Genomic DNA, 22,441 nt, shown 5'->3' with positions numbered 1-22,441 from the left:
GAACGTTGTGAACGCCAAGAAGATTTGCAGTAATTGCATTCGCGGAGATCACTTCGTTTGCAAATGTGCATCCAAATTTCCCTGCCGCGTTTGTCAAAAGCGGCATCACACTTTGTTGCATCCAGGATTTGAACCACTGACGAACAACAACGGAAACATCAACCTCAGTCAAGGTCATCATCAAGGATCAACTTCTAACGCGGCACGATGTGAAGTCGAGGCGATAGGTACACAAAATGAGACATCAATCTCGTCCAACTCTGTATCGGACCCTCGCAGTGTGAATGTATTCCTTTCAACAGTTGTACTCATCATAATAGATGGTTATGGGAGAGAGCACCTTGCACGAGCATTATTAGATTCGGGATCTCAGTGCTGCCTGATGAGTGAGCGACTTTGCCAACAATTGCGATTGGTTCGACGCCGAATAAACCAACCCATATTCGGTGTCGGTGAATCTCAGGTACGTGCTGTTGGCTCGTTTCCACCGAAATTCGATCGCGACTAGAAGAATTTTCTGTTCCTATGGAGTGTCTGATTCTACGCAACATTACCACAAGCCTGCCTACGGTTACAATACCGAAAAACAATTGTTTTATTCCCGAGGGCATTGATCTTGCGGATCCTGATTACAATGTGTCGCGGAGAATTGATCTGATAATCGGAGCTGAACATTTCTATACTTTTCTAAAGGGTGGCCTGATGAATTTGGGTGAATCGTCACCTACACTTCTGGAAAGCGTGTTTGGCTGGCTGGTGTCAGGAAAATCATCGTATGCTCCAATTCCCCACCCTCCGCTATGTCGTATTTCCACACTAGAATCGCTCGATAGGAACATAGAGAAGTTTTGGCGAATCGAAGAGGTAGATACGAAAGTTCTTTCCCTGATTGAACAACACTGTGAGAACTTCTACAAAAGCACTGTGTCCAGAGATCCCTCTGGTCGGTATGTGGTCAAATACCCTAAAAAGGATAGATTTTCTCATATGCTGGGCGAATCTTATACCAATGCTGTACGACGGTTGGAAGGTCTCGAAATAAAGCTGGAGCGGAATGAGTTGCTGAAGGAGAGGTACCACACTTTTATGTCAGAGTTCGTTAACCTTGGTCACATGCGTGAGATTTCCCTAGATGAAGAAGCATCTTCCGTGGCCTGTTTTCTCCCACATCACCCAGTTGTAAAAGAAGCGAGTATGGCCACGAAGGTCCGTGGCGTGTTCGATGCTTCAGCGAAAACTAGTACAGATTACTCCCTTAATGATGGATTGCTAGCAGGTCCTGTGTTACAAGATGAACTGTATCTGATTATTCTCCAATTCCGAAGGTATAAAGTAGTTTTATTGGCGAACATCGAAAAGATGTACCGCATGGTTCGTATCCATCCAGATGATCAGCCTCTTCAATGCGTACTGTTTCGCTTCAGTAAAGTTGCTCCTATAACCAAGTACGTCCTCACTACAGTGACATATGGATTGTCTCCATCGTCGTTTCTAGCAACGCGTACTGTCCATCAGCTTGCCGAAGACGAAGGAAGTTCGTTTCCTCTCGCTGCTGATGCCTTGAAGCAAGATTTTTACATGAACGATTTCATCCGAGGAGAAAATTCCGTTGATTCGGCGATTCACTTACGACGGCAAATGACTGAGTTACTTCATCGTGAAGGCTTTCGGTTGAGAAAATTGTGTTCCAATTTCCAAGCGGTCCTTGATAGCGTTCCCGAGGAGGATTTAGTTGCTCAGTCCAATCGTACATTCGACCCTGACGAGACGATTAAGACATTGGGACTCAGCTGGGAGCCATTGACTGATCAGTTTCGTTTCGACATGAATATAGGAATGCAGCAGAGCAAGATCACAAAGCGCATAATACTGTCGGAGATTTCTCGTTTGTATGAACCACTCGGATACAGTTGACAGCCAGCGCTACTACCTATCGGACGTGTTTTTCACTTTGTTACTTATTTCGTCACGAATACTCAGTGGTTGCAATGAATCGGGAGCGTCCAAATACCGTTGTGGTCGATTTCAGTGTACTGTACTTCCCGTACGACCTGATGCAGCGAAAGTACACAAGTTTCTGGAAAGTGAAATTTAAGTGCAATTTTCGGAAGTGGAACAGATACAGTTTCATAATATCTGCGAGTGCGTTTACATTGAAATGTGCAGTTTTGAAGTTACATGTCAATGCGAAACGGAGCATAATTTAAAACACTTTTTCCGGTGTGATGAAAAACAATTTTCTATCCACGTGTATGTGGATAGTGAATTGACTGCAGTTTGTGTTCATGATCTACCACCCACGGTGACTAATGCCACCGTTGACGGCTTCATGCGACAATTCGGGACGGTAACGTCCATTACAAAAGAACGATGGAAGCATTACTTCCCCGGCATCTTTAACGATGTGCGAGTGGTGCACATTAGGCTCAAGCAACCAATACCGTCCTATATCACAGTAAACGGATTTCAAAGCTTGTGCACATACAATGGGCAAAAACCGTCGTGTCGTCTATGTAGCCCAGCAGCGCATCCGAAAAAAAAGTGCACGCAAACAAATTCCAGCCAAACACAAGGTACTGTGGTGGAAACCACAAAGAAGCAAGAAGACTTCCCTCCACTAAGCAACGCTCAATCCTCGAGCTCTCGTGACGGGCCTGAGGAAACAAAAGAAGCAGAACAACGTAGTCTTGCTGAATTGGTGAGCAACAACTGCACCTCTCCCGATGACGACTATGGTAATGTGGATGATGGCGGTGATAGTTCAATTTCTTCTAGCTCCGAATCACTCAAGCGATATCACTGGATCAACGAAGCGACGGCGGTCAGCTCGCATTGCGAACGAGAAAAAGAAAGTTTGTCCTGAACAGTGTTTCCCAAGTGCGGCAGCTGTAACAGGCAAAAGTGAATTGGCTCCATTGAGAGGAAGCAAAAGTTAATTTAATCATAAGAAGAAATATGTATACCAATTAAAAGCAATCCGGCTCTGTGATGCTTATTAGCGGTTGAGCCTTTCAAATAAATCAAAATTAAAAAAAAAAACCACTCGGATTAATTGCTCCGATAGTGGTTCGGGCCAAAATAATCATGCAACAGTTATGGATGTTGTCTCTGGAATGGGATGAGGAAGTGCCTACAGACATCCAAACTGAGTGGGCGACCTTCGTCAAGGAATTGTCTTCGTTTTCCAAATTTAGAATAGATCGCTATGCTTTCGAGGTGGGGGTGGTGCAGCTTCATTGTTTTGCCGATGCATCTGATGATGCATATGGGGCGTGCATTTATGTTCGTACAGCTGACACCCACGGATATGTGAAAACTGAGCTGTTAACCGCAAAATCTCGGGTGGCCCCATTAAAAAAGCGTAGTATTCCCCCATTAGAGTTATGTGTAGCACAAATTGCTGCCCATTTGAAATCTAAGGTCCGTGCTACATTAGCAATCGAAGCGGATTCCGTCTGGTATTGGTCAGATTCGATGGTAGTTCTGCATTGGCTTCAATCACCACCCCAAACATGGAAGACTTTTGTGTCCGCGTTGCAGACGTCCAAATTCTAACCCATGGATTAAAATGGCGACACGTTTTTGGTACTGAGAATCCTGCAGGTCTTCTTTCACGCGGTATGGCAGTCGAAAAATTTACATCCAGCGAACTTTGGAGACATGGACCTTCCTGGCTGTGGAAAGAACAGCATTTATGGTCGGAACAAAATGCTATTTTGACGGATCAAGGAACCGACGAGCTGCTGGAACGAAGGATAAACAGTTTGGTCGTCCAAACCACGTCGCCACCTAACCCAATAATTACCCAATTCTCGTCATACCATCGCCTGACTCGTACGATTGCTTACTGCTTTCGCTTCGTTAACAACGTTCGGGAGAAAGAAAAAAGCAACACAGATATTCTATCTACCGAAGAACTAGAACACTCAAAAACTTGTCTTATTATTGGAGTTAATTTAACTTTTTTTCCTCAACATTTTTTAGGATTAGCTGGAATACCCCGACGATATTCAGATTATCCAGATAGTTATTTAACTTGAAATATTATTTCTTCATTAGGAAGAACAATCTCTTTATTTGCAATTATTTTTTTTTTATTTATTATTTGAGAAAGTATAATTTCTCAACGAACTCCAGCATTCCCAATACAATTATCATCATCTATTGAATGATACCAAACCCTTCCTCCTATAGAACACTCTTATTCAGAACTTCCATTAATTTCTTCTAATTTCTAATATGGCAGATTAGTGCAATGAATTTAAGCTTCATATATAAAAATTATTATTTTTTGTTAGAAAAATGATAACATGAGCAAATTTAGGATTACAAAATAGATTATCCCCTTTAATAGAACAATTAAACTTTTTTCACGATCATACTCTTTTAATTTTAATTATAATTACTATAATAATTTCTTATATTATATTTATATTATTTTTTAATAAATTTACAAATCGTTATTTATTACATGGTCAAACAATTGAAGTAATTTGAACTAAAATCAGTTGCAAATCGATCCACACTGAAACTTTTAAATCCGTTTGTGGATTCAACTGGCGTAATTCGAGTCGGTGGCAGGCTTAGACTATCTGCAGATATGCGCATGCGCAACCCTACGGAACAAAATACCCTATTCTTCTACCAGGGTTTCACCATTTTACACGTTTGCTTCTAACATCTTTTCAACGCAAGCTGCTACATGGTGGTATTTTGCACACCCTCGCGGTGGTTCGAAATGACTTCTGGCCAACCCATGGCAGAAGAGCAGTACGCAGCATTATTTGGAATTGCCACCGCTGTACACGTGCTAATGCTAGACCAATTGCTCAGCCTGTAGGACAAATACCATCTGCCCGAGTAACGCCCAGCCGACCGTTTTCCTCAACCGGCATTGATTATTGCGGACCGGTATTTATTAAATCGAAAATTCGCAAGTCAGCTCCTACGAAGGCCTATATAGCACTCTTCGTGTGTTTCAGCACTAAGGCTGTTCACATTGAACTGGTTGGAGATTTATCTTCATCATCCTTCTTCTCTGCCTTGCGCAGATTTATTGCTCGCCGTGGGTTACCCGAACACATTTATTCGGATAACGCCACGAATTTTGCCGGGGCCAAACACGAACTTCATGCTCTCTATCAAATACTCAAAAATCAAACCGAAAATGCTCGTATCGCTACCAGTCTTGCAACGAATGGGATAAAATGGCATATGAGAGGCCGCAGTAATAAAGGTGGCAAAAAAACACCTCGTTCGCCAAATAGGAACTAGTTCGCTTCTGCAAGAAGACCTGCAAACAGTGTTAGTTCAAATTGAGAGCTGTATGAACTCTCGCCCTTTGGTCGCGTTGTCGGATGACCCCAACGACCTTGAAGCCCTAACGCCGGAGCACTTTTTAGTGGGCTCATACTTACAAGCGCTCCTCGAGTTGGATTTGCGGAGCCTGCCGACCAACCGTTTGGATAGATACGAATTTGCTCAACAAAAGGTTCAACATTTCTGGTCCTGATGGACTTCCGAATACCTCAAGGAGCTTCAATCCGAGCCTCTTGAAAGGAACTATCAACCCGCGAAAGGTCAGTCTCAAGGTTAGCCAAATAGTCGTTCTCCAGGACCAGCAACTGCCAATGCTTCGCTGGCCATTGGCCCGCATAATGCAGCTTCACCCTGGTCAAGACGGCGTGGTGCGTGTGGTAACCGTTCGTACTGCGTCGGGTATTTTCAAGAGGCCAACGTCGAAGGTTTGCCTGCTGCCACCGGAGATGGAGGACGGCGAAGAAAAACTTAGCAGCTAAGTAGATAGTTATTGTTACATACATACATCACTGAATTTGATATGTATTATAAGAAATATGCATTTCGGTGGCCGGTCTATGTTAGGATTAGAAACTATTCCAACCAATAATTTGAATTTAAATTATACTACAGAATCCAGATTATACTTGGCAGATGAAACGCAGTATTGTGTAGCTCTACATTATCTATTTTTTGGCGATTTACTGCTTCCTTGATCTCTCTACCGTCAGTCAGACCGGTCACCATCCACAGTTACATAGAAGCCACAGTGAATTACATGAGCTAATAAAGCAATATCGGAAATAAAATCGTTTTTTCTTAAAAAGTATATATTTGCGTCGTATGTAATCAAGAGTAATCGATGAGAGTAGTAATCGATGAGATTCTGGTAGATGCGATTGACCGTGAACAAAACCGCGGGCTGTTATGGCAGCCTATAACCATGGAGCACCTAAACGACTTCGAATTGGCGGATGACGTTGCACTACTCGCGCAACGGCGCTCTGATATGCAGAGTAAGCTCAACGACCTTGCCGATCGCTCCTCCTCGACAGGTTTAGTCATCAACGTCAACAAAACCAAATCGTTGGATGTAAACACGGTGACTCCTTCCAGTTTCACAGTAGCCGGGCAACCAGTGGAGAATGTTGAAAGCTTCCAATATCTTGGTAGCCAAATGGCGTCAGACGGCGGTACCAAGATCGACATAGGCGCACGGATCAAGAAAGCAGGGGCTGCCTTTGCGAGTTTAAGAAATATCTGGAAAAACAGGCAGATAAGTGAACGCACCAAAATACGAATTTTCAACTCTAACGTGAAATCTGTGCTGTTATACGCTAGCGAAACATGGTGTGTGTCAGTGGAGAACACTCAACGGCTGCAGGTGTTCATTAACAGATGCCTGCGGTATATAATTCGGGCCTGGTGGCCTCACAACTGGATCTCAAACAACGAGCTCCATCGTCGTTGTCACCAGAGGCCGATAACAACAGAAATTCGGGATCGGAAGTGGGGCTGGGTCGGCCACACTCTACGTAGGGGCGGAAACGAAATCTGTAAGCAAGCATTAGACTGGAACCCAGCGGGACATCGCAGCAGAGGCAGACCCAGAGGCTCATGGCGGCGAAGCCTCAATAAAGAAATAAAATAAGTCGACCGAAATCTAACCTGGCAACAGGTTAAAGCGATAGCCGGGCATCGCTCAGGATGGAGATCTTTCAAGTCGGAACTTTGCACCACCGGAGGTGTACAGGATCCATAAGTAAGTAAGTAAAGTATGTAATCAAGTGTTGCCCCCGAAATTTATGCCCGTGATTCGATTCCGTTCAGAACAAATATATCGCCATATTATCGACCGAGCACCTGTTGGCTACCACACTATTTCGCCACTCATAGGCCGCCTTACCATCTCTCGACGTTTGAATCATCGTCCCGGCGACAACTTCATAGTTCGCCCGCTAGTCGCATTACCGCATATCCGTCAGTCAGGTGCCGTATCGTCCGACCGTCCGTCAGCCACGTTGTACTTCGCCCGGTGCCACCAACATTACTGCCCAGCTTCCTAGCCCGCGCTGGCCGCTTTACCGTTTGACCACTAAATAACTCAATAATACCTCATTCTGTTATTGTTATTTTTTGGTATTTTACCTCTTTTGCAGGGCTAGTTCATAACAGAGTATGGTATAGAGGCCATACTAAAAGAATTTACGGAGAATTTCCTGGAGGATTTCTAGGGCAGCGGTTCTCAACCTGGGGTACATGTACCCCTGGGGGTACCTTCGCTGGTCCTAGGAGGTACCTCGGATGAAAATGCATAATGGCGGACGTATTACAATTCCAATCGGAGCTTATTAATAAAGTTTTGATTATTGTGATTTTTTTATTTTAAACTTTGTCTTGTACATAATATGCATGGCGATCAGTAAATCAAAGCTAATTGAACTCTGCTTTCCTCAACTAAAACAGCGTATGAAGGGCTGCGGAACAAAAGATCAAACGGACAAATGTCGAATGAGAAAATTTAATAAATCTTCAATGCAATCTACCAGATCTAAACAAAATGTTGAATAATATGTTAGAAACATACTTTTGAAATAAAATCTAGGATCTAAAGGTTTGGAAACCTTCGTTTGAGAGGCATGTAGGCCTTTTTTTTAGAAAAGCTCTATTGCTTCGTTGTAAAAGGTTTAGAAGCGTCATTCTACGCTTCTCGGAAGCCTTCTTCAGAGCAGCACGAATGCCTCCTTTCAAGATGTTCAGAAGTCTTCTTTCGAAAAGTTAGAAAGGCCTGTGTCTCCTGGCAAGAGGCCCGGATGCCTCGTTTTAAGAGAGCCGGGGCCTTTTTTTCAAAAAGCTCGGCAGGATCCTCTCAAGAAGTTCGGAAGCCTTTTTTTCAAAAATCTCGGAAGTCTCCCTACAAGAGGCTCGGAAGGATTTTTTCAAAAGTTTCCTTTAAAGAGGCTCGAAAGCTTTATTCAAAAGGTTCGGAAGGCTTCTTTCAAGAGGCTCGGAAGCCTCCTTTCAAGAGGTTCGGAAGCCTCTTTTCCAGAGGCTTTCAAGAGGCTCATATGCCCTCTTTCAAGAGGCTTGGAAGCCTCCTTTCAAGAGGCTTGGAAGCCTCCTTTCAAGAGGCTTGGAAGCCTCCTTTCAAGAGGCTTGGAAGCCTCCTTTCAAGAGGCTTGGAAGCCTCCTTTCAAGAGGCTTGGAAGCCTCCTTTCAAGAGGCTCGGAAGCCTCCTTTCAAGAGGCTCGGAAGCCTCTTTTCAAGAGGCTCGGAAGCCTCCTTTCAAGAGGCTCGGAAGCCTCCTTTCAAGAGGCTCGGAAGCCTCTTTTCAAGAGGCTCGGAAGCCTCCTTTCAAGAGGCTCGGAAGCCTCCTTTCAAGAGGTTCGGAAGCCTCTTTTCCAGAGGCTTTCAAGAGGCTCATATGCCCTCTTTCAAGAGGCTTGGAAGCCTCCTTTCAAGAGGCTTGGAAGCCTCCTTTCAAGAGGCTTGGAAGTCTCCTTTCAAGAGGCTTTGAAGCCTCCTTTCAAGAGGCTCGGAAGCCTCCTTTCAAGAGGCTCGGAAGCCTCCTTTCAAGAGGCTCGGAAGCCTCCTTTCAAGAGGCTCGGAAGCCTCCTTTCAAGAGGCTCGGAAGCCTTCTTTCAAGTGGCTCGGAAACCTCCTTTCAAGAGGCTCGGAAGCCTCCTTTCAAGAGGCTCGGTTAGCCTCCTATGAAGAGGCTCGGAAGCCTCCTCTCAAGAGGCTCGGAAGCCTCCTTTCAAGAGGCTCAGAGCCTCCTTTCAAGAGCTCAGAAGCCTCCTTTCAAGAGGCTCAGAAGCCTCCTTTCAAGAGGCTCAGAGCCTCCTTTCAAGAGCTCAGGCCTCCTTTCAAGAGGCTCAGAAGCCTCCTTTCAAGAGCTCAGAAGCCTCCTTTCAAGAGGCTCAGGCCTCCTTTCAAGAGGCCTCAGAAGCCTCCTTTCAAGAGGCTCAGAAGCCTCCTTTCAAGAGGCTCAGAGCCTCCTTTCAAGAGGCTCAGAAGCCTCCTTTCAAGAGGCTCAGGCCTCCTTTCAAGAGGCTCAAGCCTCCTTTCAAGAGGCTCAGAAGCCTCCTTTCAAGAGGCTCAGAAACCTCCTTTCCAAGAGGCTCAGAAGCCTCCTTTCAAGAGGCTCAGAAGCCTCCTTTCAAGAGGCTCGAAGCCTCTTTCAAGAGGCTCGGAAGCCTCCTTTCAAGAGGCTCAGGCCTCCTTTCAAGAGCTCAGAAGCCTCGTTTCAAGAGGCTCGGAAGCCTCCTTTCAAGAGGCTCGGAAGCCTCCTTTCAAGAGGCTCGGAAGCCTCCTTTCAAGAGGCTCGGAAGCCTCCTTTCAAGAGGCTCGGAAGCCTCCCAAGCAACACCTTTTGTTTCTCAGTGTGTAACAACAACTGTGGTGTGACTTACTAAAGGTCTGACTTATGCACAACGCGTCGTATTTGGAACTCTTTTGTGACACAAAGAGCGCAAGAGGTGGAGCCTATTTGCAACATCTTGCGGCTACAATGAAAATAAAAACACAAAAACCAACCGGGAATCGAACCATGGACCTTGAGATTTGCAACCTTCTACTATAACCATCACACCAACAATTCTATTTGGAGATTCCGCAACAAGTGCACTACATAAACAACAAAGTCATTTGTAACTTCATTGTACCTTATACGGAACATGCAAGGGACTGTCAAAAATAAAATACTGCTCTGCTGAGCTCAAAGTGTTTTGCAACATATCAGAAACATTGTCGTAACAGCAATGAATCGAAGTGTTATTAATTCTGCAACTTATCTGTTTTGTTTCTGATATGAAACACGTCGAATTTTAAACCACCCAAGAAGTCAGATGGGTAGAATATTGCGACGCCACGTAAACGGAAATGAAACACTGTGGTTTTCTGAAACTGGGAAGTGGCTTTAATGTGACTCGATGTATTGCCAGTGTCATCAATGCAATTTATTAGGAACAAACACCTATTTGAAAGATGTTGCGCGTGCTGCTTGGGCTCCTTTCAAGAGGCTTGGAAGCCTCCTTTCAAGAGGCTTGGAAGCCTCCTTTCAAGAGGCTTGGAAGCCTCCTTTCAAGAGGCTTGGAAGCCTCCTTTCAAGAGGCTTGGAAGACTCCTTTCAAGAGGCTCGGAAGCCTCCTTTCAAGAGGCTCGGAAGCCTCCTTTCAAGAGGCTCGGATGCCTCCTTTCAAGAGGCTCGGAAGCTTCCTTACAAGAAACTAAGAATCCTCTTGTCAAGAGCTGCGGAAGCCTACTTTCGAGCGATTCAGTTCCGTTCAACCTTTTTCTTGAGAGGTACCCCTTCAAACTTTTGCATTAATTGAGGTACCCCCTCTTGAAACTAGGCTTCCAAGCCATTGAAAGGAGGCTTCCGAGCCTCTTGAACGGAACTTCTGAATCGCTCGAAAGTAGGCTTCCGAGCCTCTTGAAAGGAGGCTTCCGAGCCTCTTGAAAGGAGGCTTCCGAGCCTCTTGAAAGGAGGCTTCCGAGCCTCTTGAAAGGAGGCTTCCGAGCCTCTTGAAAGGAGGCTTCCGAGCCTCTTGAAAGGAGGCTTCCAGGCCTCTTGAAAGGAGGCTTGAGCCTCTTGAAAGGAGGCTTCTGAGCCTCTTGAAAGGAGGCTTCCAGCCTCTTGAAAGGAGGCTTGAGCCTCTTGAAGGAGGCCTTGAGCCTCTTGAAAGGAGGCTTCTGAGCCTCTTGAAAGGAGGCTTCCTGAGCCTCTTGAAAGGAGGCTTCTGAGCCTCTTGAAAGGAGGCTTGGAGCCTCTTGAAAGGAGGCTTCTGAGCCTCTTGAAAGGAGGCTTCCGAGCCTCTTGAAAGGAGGCTTCGAGCCTCTTGAAAGGAGGCTTCCAGTCTTGAAGGAGGCTGGAGCCTCTTGAAAGGAGGCTTCAGGCCTCTTGAAAGGAGGCTTCCAGGCCTCTTGAAAGGAGGCTTCTGAGCCTCTTGAAAGGAGGCTTCTGAGCCTCTTGAAAGGAGGCTTGAGCCTCTTGAAAGGAGGCTCTGGAGCCTCTTGAAAGGAGGCTTCTGAGCCTCTTGAAAGGAGGCTCTGAGCTCTTGAAAGGAGGCTTCCTGAGCTCTTGAAAGGAGGCTTCCTGAGCCTCTTGAAAGGAGGCTTCCTGAGCCTCTTGAAAGGAGGCTTCTGAGCCTCTTGAAGAGAGCTTCCAGGCCTCTTGAAAGGAGGCTTGAGCCTCTTGAAAGGAGGCTTCTGAGCCTCTTGAAAGGAGGCTTCTGAGCCTCTTGAAAGGAGGCTTCCAGAGCCTCTTGAAAGGAGGCTTCTGAGCCTCTTGAAAGGAGGCTTCCGAGGCCTCTTGAAAGGAGGCTTCCAGGCCTCTTGAAAGGAGGCTTCCTGAGCCTCTTGAAAGGAGGCTCTGAGCCTCTTGAAAGGAGGCTCGAGCCTCTTGAAAGGAGGCTTGAGCCTCTTGAAAGGAGGCTTCTGAGCTCTTGAAAGGAGGCTTCTGAGCCTCTTGAAAGGAGGCTTCTGAGCCTCTTGAAAGGAGGCTCTGAGCCTCTTGAAAGGAGGCTTCTGAGCCTCTTGAAAGGAGGCTTCTGAGCCTCTTGAAAGGAGGCTTCTGAGCCTCTTGAAAGGAGGCTCTGAGCCTCTTGAAAGGAGGCCTGAGCCTCTTGAAAGGAGGCTTCTGAGCCTCTTGAAAGGAGGCTTCTGAGCCTCTTGAAAGGAGGCCTGAGCCTCTTGAAAGGAGGCTCTGAGCCTCTTGAAAGGAGGCTTCCTGAGCCTCTTGAAAGGAGGCTTCTGAGCCTCTTGAAAGGAGGCTTCCTGAGCTCTTGAAAGGAGGCTTCTGAGCCTCTTGAAAGGAGGCTTCCTGAGCCTCTTGAAAGGAGGCTTCCTGAGCCTCTTGAAAGGAGGCCTGAGCCTCTTGAAAGGAGGCTTCCGAGCCTCTTGAAAGGAGGCTTCTGAGCCTCTTGAAAGGAGGCTTCTGAGCCTCTTGAAAGGAGGCTTCTGAGCCTCTTGAAAGGAGGCTTCTGAGCCTCTTGAAAGGAGGCTTCCTGAGCCTCTTGAAAGGAGGCTTCTGAGCCTCTTGAAAGGAGGCTTCTGAGCCTCTTGAAAGGAGGCTTCCTGAGCCTCTTGAAAGGAGGCCTGAGCCTCTTGAAAGGAGGCTTCTGAGCCTCTTGAAAGGAGGCTTCTGAGCCTCTTGAAAGGAGGCTCTGAGCCTCTTGAAAGGAGGCTCTGAGCCTCTTGAAAGGAGGCTCTGAGCCTCTTGAAAGGAGGCTTCTGAGCCTCTTGAAAGGAGGCTTCCGAGCCTCTTGAAAGGAGGCTTGAGCCTCTTGAAAGGAGGCTTCTGAGCCTCTTGAAAGGAGGCTTCTGAGCCTCTTGAAAGGAGGCTTCTGAGCCTCTTGAAAGGAGGCTTTGAGCCTCTTGAAAGGAGGCTCTGAGCCTGAGCCTCTTGAAAGGAGGCTTCTGAGCCTCTTGAAAGGAGGCTTCTGAGCCTCTTGAAAGGAGGCTCTGAGCCTCTTGAAAGGAGGCTTCTGAGCCTCTTGAAAGGAGGCTTCTGAGCCTCTTGAAAGGAGGCTTGAGCCTCTTGAAAGGAGGCTCTGAGCCTCTTGAAAGGAGGCTTCCTGAGCCTCTTGAAAGGAGGCTCTGAGCCTCTTGAAAGGAGGCTTCCTGAGCCTCTTGAAAGGAGGCTTCTGAGCCTCTTGAAAGGAGGCTTCTGAGCCTCTTGAAAGGAGGCTTCCTGAGCCTCTTGAAAGGAGGCTCTGAGCCTCTTGAAAGGAGGCTTCTGAGCCTCTTGAAAGGAGGCTTCTGAGCCTCTTGAAAGGAGGCTTGAGCCTCTTGAAAGGAGGCTTCTGAGCCTCTTGAAAGGAGGCTTCCAGAGCCTCTTGAAAGGAGGCTTCTGAGCCTCTTGAAAGGAGGCTCTGAGCCTCTTGAAAGGAGGCTTCTGAGCTCTTGAAAGGAGGCTTCTGAGCCTCTTGAAAGGAGGCTCTGAGCCTCTTGAAAGGAGGCTTCTGAGCCGCTTGAAAGGAGGCTTCTGAGCCTCTTGAAAGGAGGCTTCTGAGCCTCTTGAAAGGAGGCTTCTGAGCCTCTTGAAAGGAGGCTTCTGAGCCTCTTGAAAGGAGGCTTCTGAGCCTCTTGAAAGGAGGCTTCCTGAGCCTCTTGAAAGGAGGCCTGAGCCTCTTGAAAGGAGGCTTCTGAGCCTCTTGAAAGGAGGCTTCTGAGCCTCTTGAAAGGAGGCTTCTGAGCCTCTTGAAAGGAGGCTCTGAGCTCTTGAAAGGAGGCTTCCAGGCCTCTTGAAAGGAGGCTCTGAGCCTCTTGAAAGGAGGCTTCTGAGCCTCTTGAAAGGAGGCTTCTGAGCCTCTTGAAAGGAGGCTTCTGAGCCTCTTGAAAGGAGGCTTCCTGAGCCTCTTGAAAGGAGGCTCTGAGCCTCTTGAAAGGAGGCTTCTGAGCCTCTTGAAAGGAGGCTCTGAGCCTCTTGAAAGGAGGCCTGAGCCTCTTGAAAGGAGGCTTCTGAGCCTCTTGAAAGGAGGCTTCTGAGCCTCTTGAAAGGAGGCTTCTGAGCCTCTTGAAAGGAGGCTCTGAGCCTCTTGAAACGAGGCTCCCGGCCTTCTTGAAAGGAGGCTTCCGAGCCTCTTGAAAGGAGGCTTGAGCCTCTTGAAAGGAGGCTTCTGAGCCTCTTGAAAGGAGGCTTCTGAGCTCTTGAAAGGAGGCTTCCGAGCCTCTTGAAAGGAGGCTTCGAGCTCTTGAAAGGAGGCTTCCTGAGCCTCTTGAAAGGAGGCTTCTGAGCCTCTTGAAAGGAGGCTCTGAGCCTCTTGAAAGGAGGCTTCCTGAGCCTCTTGAAAGGAGGCTTCTGAGCCTCTTGAAAGGAGGCTTCTGAGCTCTTGAAAGGAGGCTTCTGAGCCTCTTGAAAGGAGGCTTCTGAGGCCTCTTGAAAGGAGGCTTCTGAGCCTCTTGAAAGGAGGCTTCCTGAGCCTCTTGAAAGGAGGCCTGAGCTTCTTGAAAGGAGGCTCTGAGCCTCTTGAAAGGAGGCTTCTGAGCCTCTTGAAAGGAGGCCTGAGCCTCTTGAAAGGAGGCTTCTGAGCCTCTTGAAAGGAGGCTTCTGAGCCTCTTGAAAGGAGGCTCTGAGCCTCTTGAAAGGAGGCTTCTGAGCCTCTTGAAAGGAGGCTTCCTGAGCCTCTTGAAAGGAGGCTTCCTGAGCCTCTTGAAAGGAGGCTTCCGAGCCTCTTGAAAGGAGGCTCTGAGCCTCTTGAAAGGAGGCTTCCTGAGCCTCTTGAAAGGAGGCTTCTGAGCCTCTTGAAAGGAGGCTCTGAGCCTCTTGAAAGGAGGCTTCTGAGCCTCTTGAAAGGAGGCTTCTGAGCCTCTTGAAAGGAGGCTTCTGAGCCTCTTGAAAGGAGGCTTCTGAGCCTCTTGAAAGGAGGCTTTGAGCCTCTTGAAAGGAGGCTTCTGAGCCTCTTGAAAGGAGGCTCTGAGCCTCTTGAAAGGAGGCTTCTGAGCTCTTGAAAGGAGGCTTCTGAGCCTCTTGAAAGGAGGCTCTGAGCCTCTTGAAAGGAGGCTTCTGAGCCTCTTGAAAGGAGGCTTCTGAGCCTCTTGAAAGGAGGCTTCTGAGCTCTTGAAAGGAGGCTTCTGAGCCTCTTGAAAGGAGGCTCTGAGCCTCTTGAAAGGAGGCCTGAGCCTCTTGAAAGGAGGCTTCTGAGCCTCTTGAAAGGAGGCTTCTGAGCCTCTTGAAAGGAGGCTTCTGAGCCTCTTGAAAGGAGGCTCTGAGCCTCTTGAAAGGAGGCTTCCTGAGCCTCTTGAAAGGAGGCTTCTGAGCCTCTTGAAAGGAGGCTCTGAGCTCTTGAAAGGAGGCTTCTGAGCCTCTTGAAAGGAGGCTTCCTGAGCCTCTTGAAAGGAGGCTGGAGCTCTTGAAAGGAGGCTTCCTGAGCCTCTTGAAAGGAGGCTCTGAGCCTCTTGAAAGGAGGCTTCCTGAGCCTCTTGAAAGGAGGCTTCCTGAGCCTCTTGAAAGGAGGCTTCTGAGCCTCTTGAAAGGAGGCTTCTGAGCCTCTTGAAAGGAGGCTTTGAGCCTCTTGAAAGGAGGCTTCTGAGCCTTGAAAGGAGGCTTCCTGAGCCTTTTGAAAGGAGGCTTCCTGAGCCTCTTGAAAGGAGGCTTCTGAGCCTCTTGAAAGGAGGCTCTGAGCCTCTTGAAAGGAGGCTTCTGAGCTCTTGAAAGGAGGCTTCTGAGCCTCTTGAAAGGAGGCTTCTGAGCCTCTTGAAAGGAGGCTTCCTGAGCCTCTTGAAAGGAGGCTTGAGCCTCTTGAAAGGAGGCTTGAGCTCTTGAAAGGAGGCTTCTGAGCCTCTTGAAAGGAGGCTTCCTGAGCCTTCTTGAAAGGAGGCTTCTGAGCCTCTTGAAAGGAGGCTTCTGAGCCTCTTGAAAGGAGGCTTGAGCTCTTGAAAGGAGGCTTCTGAGCCTCTTGAAAGGAGGCTTGAGCCTCTTGAAAGGAGGCTTCTGAGCCTCTTGAAAGGAGGCTTCTGAGCCTCTTGAAAGGAGGCTTCTGAGCCTCTTGAAAGGAGGCTCCGAGCCTCTTGAAAGGAGGCTTCCGAGCCTCTTGAAAGGAGGCTTCCGAGCCTCTTGAAAGGAGGCTTCCGAGCCTCTTGAAAGGAGGCTTCCAAGCCTCTTGAAAGGAGGCTTCCAAGCCTCTTGATAGGAGGCTTCCAAGCCTCTTGAAAGAGGGCATATGAGTCTCTTGAAAGCCTCTGGAAAAGAGGCTTCCGAACCTCTAGAAAGGAGGCTTCCGAGCCTCTTGAAAGAAGCCTTCCGAACCTCTTGAAAGGAGGATTCCGAGCCTCTTGAAAGAAGCCTTCCGAACCTTTTGAATAAAGCTTTCGAGCCTCTTTAAAGGAAACTTTTGAAAAAATCCTTCCGAGCCTCTTGTAGGGAGACTTCCGAGATTTTTGAAAAAAAGGCTTCCGAACTTCTTGAGAGGATCCTGCCGAGCTTTTTGAAAAAAAGGCCCCGGCTCTCTTAAAACGAGGCATCCGGGCCTCTTGCCAGGAGACACAGGCCTTTCGAACTTTTCGAAAGAAGACTTCTGAACATCTTGAAAGGAGGCATTCGTGCTGCTCTGAAGAAGGCTTCCGAGAAGCGTAGAATGACGCTTCTAAACCTTTTACAACGAAGCAATAGAGCTTTTCTAAAAAAAAAGGCCTACATGCCTCTCAAACGAAGGCTTCCAAACCTTTAGATCCTAGATTTTATTTCAAAAGCATGTTTCTAACATATTATTCAACATTTTGTTTAGATCTGTTAGATTGCATTGAAGATTTATTAAATTTTCTCATTCGACATTTGTCCGTTTGATCTTTTGTTCCGCAGCCCTTCATACGCTGTTCTAGTTGAGGAAAGCAGAGTTCAATTAGCTTTGATTTACTGATCGCCATGCATATTATGTACAAGACAAAGTTTAAAATAAAAAAATCACAATAATCAAAACTTTATTAATAAGCTCCGATTGGAATTGTAATACGTCCGCCATTATTCATTTTCATCCGAGGTACCTCCTAGGACCAGCGAAGGTACCCCCAGGGGTACATGTACCCCAGGTTGAGAACCGCTGGTCTAGACGATTGGCGTCGCTAACTGCACGGCCACGAAGCCCACAAAAGTATTGAAATTCCCGTTATCAAGTAGCCAACCGTTATAATAACCGCGCATAAGTCAAGAATAGACGACCCAATTTTTGCTAATGTATATTCGTTTCCATCTTCTATATATGGAATACTTCGAAAATCAAAATCCAATATCTTCAATGAAAAGGTTCATCTGTATATATAGTACGAAGTTTACTTTATTAATAGGGAAAATAATATGATGAAACTGTAAAAAAATATATAAATCTTTCTGAAGAACTCATTTGTTTTCTTGATAAATTGTGCACGCAAAATATTGTATCAGTAAATTGATCAATTTTAGTGAGACAAAGTTTGCCTGCATTGCTCATTTTTCTATAAAATATAACTTCAAAACAGTTCCAAATTTCCGAACATACATTGGCATACCCCTTGATAAATTCCATTTCGAAAAACAACATAACAATTAAACAGTAGGTAGCAGTAAAGGCATTATTCATCCATCTGCACTAGTAGTGCTTCCATCTGACAAATTCATATATACCTTCCCTAGACCAAGAACGTTACATCAACCTGGAATTCATTTTATCCTTTCGCAGCAGTTTAATTCGATACGGGAGCGCATTCTCAACCACACGACCAGCCAGCCAATCTGCTGCTCACGCTCAATCGGCCACCGAAACCCATCGCCGTCGATCGACGGGGAACCTAGAGATGTGCTGATGAGACCAAGAAAATTTAAATTAATCAATTTGTATCCTGCAGTTTTATGGCTGTTGTGAAAGAATTTCAAATTTAGATATTAAAAGCAAAGCAAAAGGGGTTCTGCTCTGTCCCAAACTTCGAGTGCCTGCTGCACGAGTATTGTTGTACGGTAGCAATATTTGCGCTACCTAATAAAGGGTAAAATTATTTAAAAACAATTCATTTCTGGCAGATATTAGGACTGAATTTCCAATTTCTGTAAGTGTTGTTCCCATAGCAAAAGTAATTTTACCTCATTGCAAATCATTTGCAAGTAACTTGATAAATCACGAATAATTGTGCGTTTCTTACGTGGAATACTGAAACATATTGAAAGAAATTTCACAAGTTTTAAGAACAAGATTTAACTCTGTTATATTTGTTTCACAAGGCTTAAGGACGAGATTCTGCTATTTCATTTAATTTTACCACATCCCATCGGCCTCGACACCCACGGGCCACAGGAACGTGTTTGTCAAATACAAATGAACTCGTGGAATCAAATGGAATAGTGCAAGAACTATCGAAGTTCTTGACATTTCACTTATCATGGTTAGAATTTTTTGTTTCCTTTTTTGTAGGTATTTGTCTTTTTAATCGAATATTTCCACCACATTAAGAAACGCATATATTTCAGTCAGTTGTATCCCGGTTGTTTCCCACCAAGAACTACCCTTTTCTCCAAGCATCTGACTGTCCTCAGTTCAACCCACACCGCCTGCGACACGCTGCTTTGCCACCAACTGCTGCTCTAACTTGGCGGACTTTAGAATGCCTCCGATGATCATGATGATGATGGCCCGACCGACCGCCGCCCGATTGCTCGAGCATCCATCGACACTGTTTGACGCTTCGACTTGGCCTTACCGCGCTGTCATCGGTTGATTATTTATATAGAATAATCGCAGGGAAATGCTCTTGCTGTGCGCGTCGGATGAAATATGTTAGCGTTTGATTTATTCGGCAGCTCTCACTATATCGCTCGCGAGTTAGAGCTTCCTCGGAGAGGCGTTGTGAACCGCGTGCCTTCGTAAGGGTGTGCGATATCACAACATTGTCACGGAATGACCCGGCCAACTCAGGTGCAGCCCGAATAGCCTGCCGGATACAAGATTATATATGTATTTGCAAATACCAACCCCCGCAGAAAGCGTGGAACGGCATCTTTGCCCTGATACAGGGCCGGATTTAGCCGGAAGGGGGCCCCGGGGCCGACGGTATGTGGGGGACCCAAAATGTACAAAAAAGATTTGTTTTGGTACATAAGATTTTTGGGGGAACAACTTCTAGATCTATAAAAATATCATTAAAACGTTTCAAAGTTTATCAGAGGATTGAGAGTTTAAAGTCATGTCCATACAGAATCCGGAATCATTTATTGTATTGCAGCGGCACAGAAAGTGACCGCTGCAAGAATTCTTTTACAGCGGTTTGTCTACCTAGGCACCTACTTGCTGTGGTATAAATTTCACGAAGTTTCGTGCAGCGTGTCAAAAATTATTCCGGATGGAAGCCGAAAGGAGAGAAAAAAGTCTGCACACCCACGTTGATAATCCTGCTCTTCGACGATGGAACCTACGTCAAAATGGATTTCGGACAGCTTCCTAGCCATAAATTCTACATGGTGACGGCACGAGGAGTAGTTCCTGCGAAGTTTAAGTTTGATTTTTGAACAAACTTGCAAAAAAAAAACGGATTATTTTGGCCAGGGATATGCAGCTGTGGGGCAAAGACCTAAGTGTTTGTGACGAATAAAACGAAGGACTCGGAGCTGTACAAGGAGGAATGTCTCAAAAACCGCGGTCGATTTTCCATAAAGCCCATAAAGGTCCCGTGAAGTTTTGGCCAGATTTGGCGAGTTGCCACTACAGCCGGGAAATCATCCAGTGGTACTGCGATAATAACGAAGATTTCATCGATAAAAACATAAATCCACGCAACTGCCCACAGCTCCGGCCCATCGAGACATTTTGGGCAGTAATGAAGCGGAAGCTTAAGAAAAGTGGAAAAGTGGAAACACAGCTCGGGACGCGACTCAGATGACCAAAATGTGGAACAAATGTGTCAAGGAAGTTGACTCCGGAGGTGTGCAACTTTGGATGAGAGGAATGAAGAAGAAGGTGTTAATTTTCACTAGAAACAAGAAAAAATAATTTGTATCAATAATTTTTCCTTAAAGTACAGTGAATTACCCTTATTTTGATGTATAAACCTTACTTGTACGTCAATCCGTTACCGAGATACAGATAATTCTATTATTCCGGATTCTAAATGGACATAGCTTTATCAGATGTTTCCAGGGAATGTAAAGAAGAAATCTATTTCGAAAGGCTTCTCAGAGTCTATGAGGTAACATAAAAAATCACGAAAATAAAGAATATATATGAAAAAAATAGTCCATGAGGAATTCTTTTCACCGACCGACTGGCAAATAGCTTACACAACCTCACTTGATCAGTACAGTTGCTGATGAAGAATGTGTATAGTAGACCTCTTCATGTTTTCAAAAAGTATCGAAAATTCAACGAATTTCAAAAAGTATCGAAAATTTCGAGGTGGCTCAAGTCGATTTAGTGTTTTTGGGCTATTTTCAATTTTGGAAAAAATCCAACAAGAGATATAAACGTCGAAATCTATCGCAACAACCTCTATACGGAAGCTTTTGGTGTGCTCTACAAGTCTTGTGAACATTGCTATTCGTTCCATTCACGTTTTGTCCATGTAAAAGTGATTGTCAAGCTTTTAAGTTGCATAAAAATAATGTTTCCCCCAATAGCCGTTTTTCTACAAAATTTTTGAATTTAGGAAAAATGATTGCTAATTTATTATATTATTATTCCTCTTTTTTCCCTGAAAATTTGAGTAATATAATTGTCGATGTGCGATTCACCTTTAAATTCTTAAAAATCAGAAGCTGAACATTTGTCATAAATTTGCGTGCTGAGATTTCTTCAAACAAGTTGTGAAGCTGACCGGTTGAATTTTCGATACTTTTTGAAAACATGAAGAGGTCTAGTGTATAGCCGCCAGACATTCTAAATACTCACGCTCCTCTAATGTGGACGTGTACTATACACATGTGGAAGTATTGGCTTGAGAAATGGATTGCGAGTGATTTGACTATGCGTCCAATTTGGGAATCTCGAGCTCTTTCAGTAGCCTCTAGGTTGCGAAGGCCGACGGAGGTCCTTCGTAGCTTAGTTGGTTGAAGCACCGGTCTAGCGTACTGTAGGGTCATGGGTTCGAGTCCCATCGAAGGGAAAGTGGTTACCTCCAATACATTTTCCAAATCAATATCTTCCACATAACGTACATATTTCACATATGAGTTTTCATAACATTGTAAATTAACGTCCAAGTCGGGTGGTTTAGTCCCCGGAAATAGGCAATTAACTTTGATTGAACTGATTCTTTTCATTCCAAAAAAAGCTCAATGATGTATTGAGATTTTCCAAGAAGTCTAAAAGTTCTTAATAGTATCTGCTCTTCCATAAAATTGTTGAAAACTTTCTATAATTACGTACTTGGTAATTATTTCTGCTTGTTCAGGGAGGCTCAGAGAGTTTCTGTTTTTTTAGAATTGACAGGCTGACTGTGAACTAATCAAAAGTTTAATATCTAAACAGGGATATATCTTAGCTTAACTTTGCCAAGACTGAATGTAGTTGTCAATGGTTGCTTCTCCGTCACTGGTTAGAACTGGTGTAAATAGCACTACGATCCAAATGAATAAAGGTTGGTATTTACTGCCTACAGCTCCAGTCAGTTGGGAAAGGAGAAGAGGAGAGGAATGTTAGTGTGTAATTATTGTTGCTGCTAGAGACTGAGAAAACCTCTGCATCCCCACAATACCACGAAAATACCACGATTTAGTCTATGCCAGACCTCCTGTCTACAAGGCAGAAGCAGTAGTCACTAGACTACTGAGCTCATCACCAAAACTTTAGAAACTAGACAATATGAGAGAACAATCGCTGAAATATGCGAGTATGATGCAGTTTATAATGGTTCTAGTACATCCGGATGTCTGGTAGCAGGCCTATAAGAAGAAGAATTCTGGAAGCTTCAAAGAGTTTATTGGAATCCATAGGAATCACAAATATACCTACGTTTGCAAGAAATTTTAGAAGATAAAAAGGAAAAAGTATGCAATTCGGGGTAACATTGTTTTTTTGAGATTTTTGAAAACCCGTACTGAACACCCTTAAAGATTCTTGGACGATCATAAGCTTTACTGATAGATCGTAGTGAAATTTCTGGAGATTTCTAAAGGTTTGAATTCCTAGAAGTTAGTGATAATTGCTTGAAATCATCCAATATTTTATAAAATTTACAGGAATCCATAATCACTTTTGGAAATTCGTAAAAATGTTTGAAGGTATGCTTTTTAGAAATGTTCTAGAAACACTGGAAATATAATGATTATTCTATTAGTCATAGGGAGTTTTATAACTTATCTGAGGATGTCCGAAAAAATCTCTTGAAATCCGAGAGGATCTCCGGAAAGTCACTGAAATTCCATAAAAGTATTGTATAGATTTGACAATCCAGTTTTTGTCCTACCCACGACTCGGAACGAGGCCGCGCCTTTGGATTTATTAAATTTTGGAGCTTAGGAATTTAGGATTCCGGATTTATTAGGGATAGTATTAGGGATTATCGATGAACAAAAGTTATTATTTGGAAATCAACAAATTGAAAGCCGTTCGCAAGGGTGCGAATAAGTATTAAGCGACAGAATATGAATGGGAGGCATAGAGACCATCTATTGGACAGCATATAATCGAATCGTGAATCTTGTCCAACGTCCTGGTTGTGGCGACGAATCTAGGAACTTAGGAGC

General features: G+C 45.2%; 1 protein-coding gene across 1 annotated transcript; it reads left to right on the top strand.

Annotated features, from left to right (window-relative positions):
* Positions 1-525: 525 nt before the first annotated feature.
* Positions 526-1,914, top strand: LOC134222329 (uncharacterized). Its single transcript, XM_062701479.1, has one exon. It carries the CDS (start codon positions 526-528, stop codon positions 1,912-1,914), a length of 1,389 nt encoding a protein of 462 aa, XP_062557463.1.
* Positions 1,915-22,441: the final 20,527 nt, after the last annotated feature.

This window comes from Armigeres subalbatus, chromosome 3 (assembly GCF_024139115.2).
Source record: "Armigeres subalbatus isolate Guangzhou_Male chromosome 3, GZ_Asu_2, whole genome shotgun sequence".
Taxonomy (NCBI): domain Eukaryota; kingdom Metazoa; phylum Arthropoda; class Insecta; order Diptera; family Culicidae; genus Armigeres; species Armigeres subalbatus.
Note: the sequence above shows the minus strand (reverse complement) of the source record. Positions and strands in the feature narration are given on the sequence as shown.

Coding starts and splice junctions, on each gene's coding strand:
- LOC134222329 (XM_062701479.1), top strand. CDS start 526: ATGGAGTGTCTGATTCTACGCAACATTACCACAAGCCTGCCTACGGTT.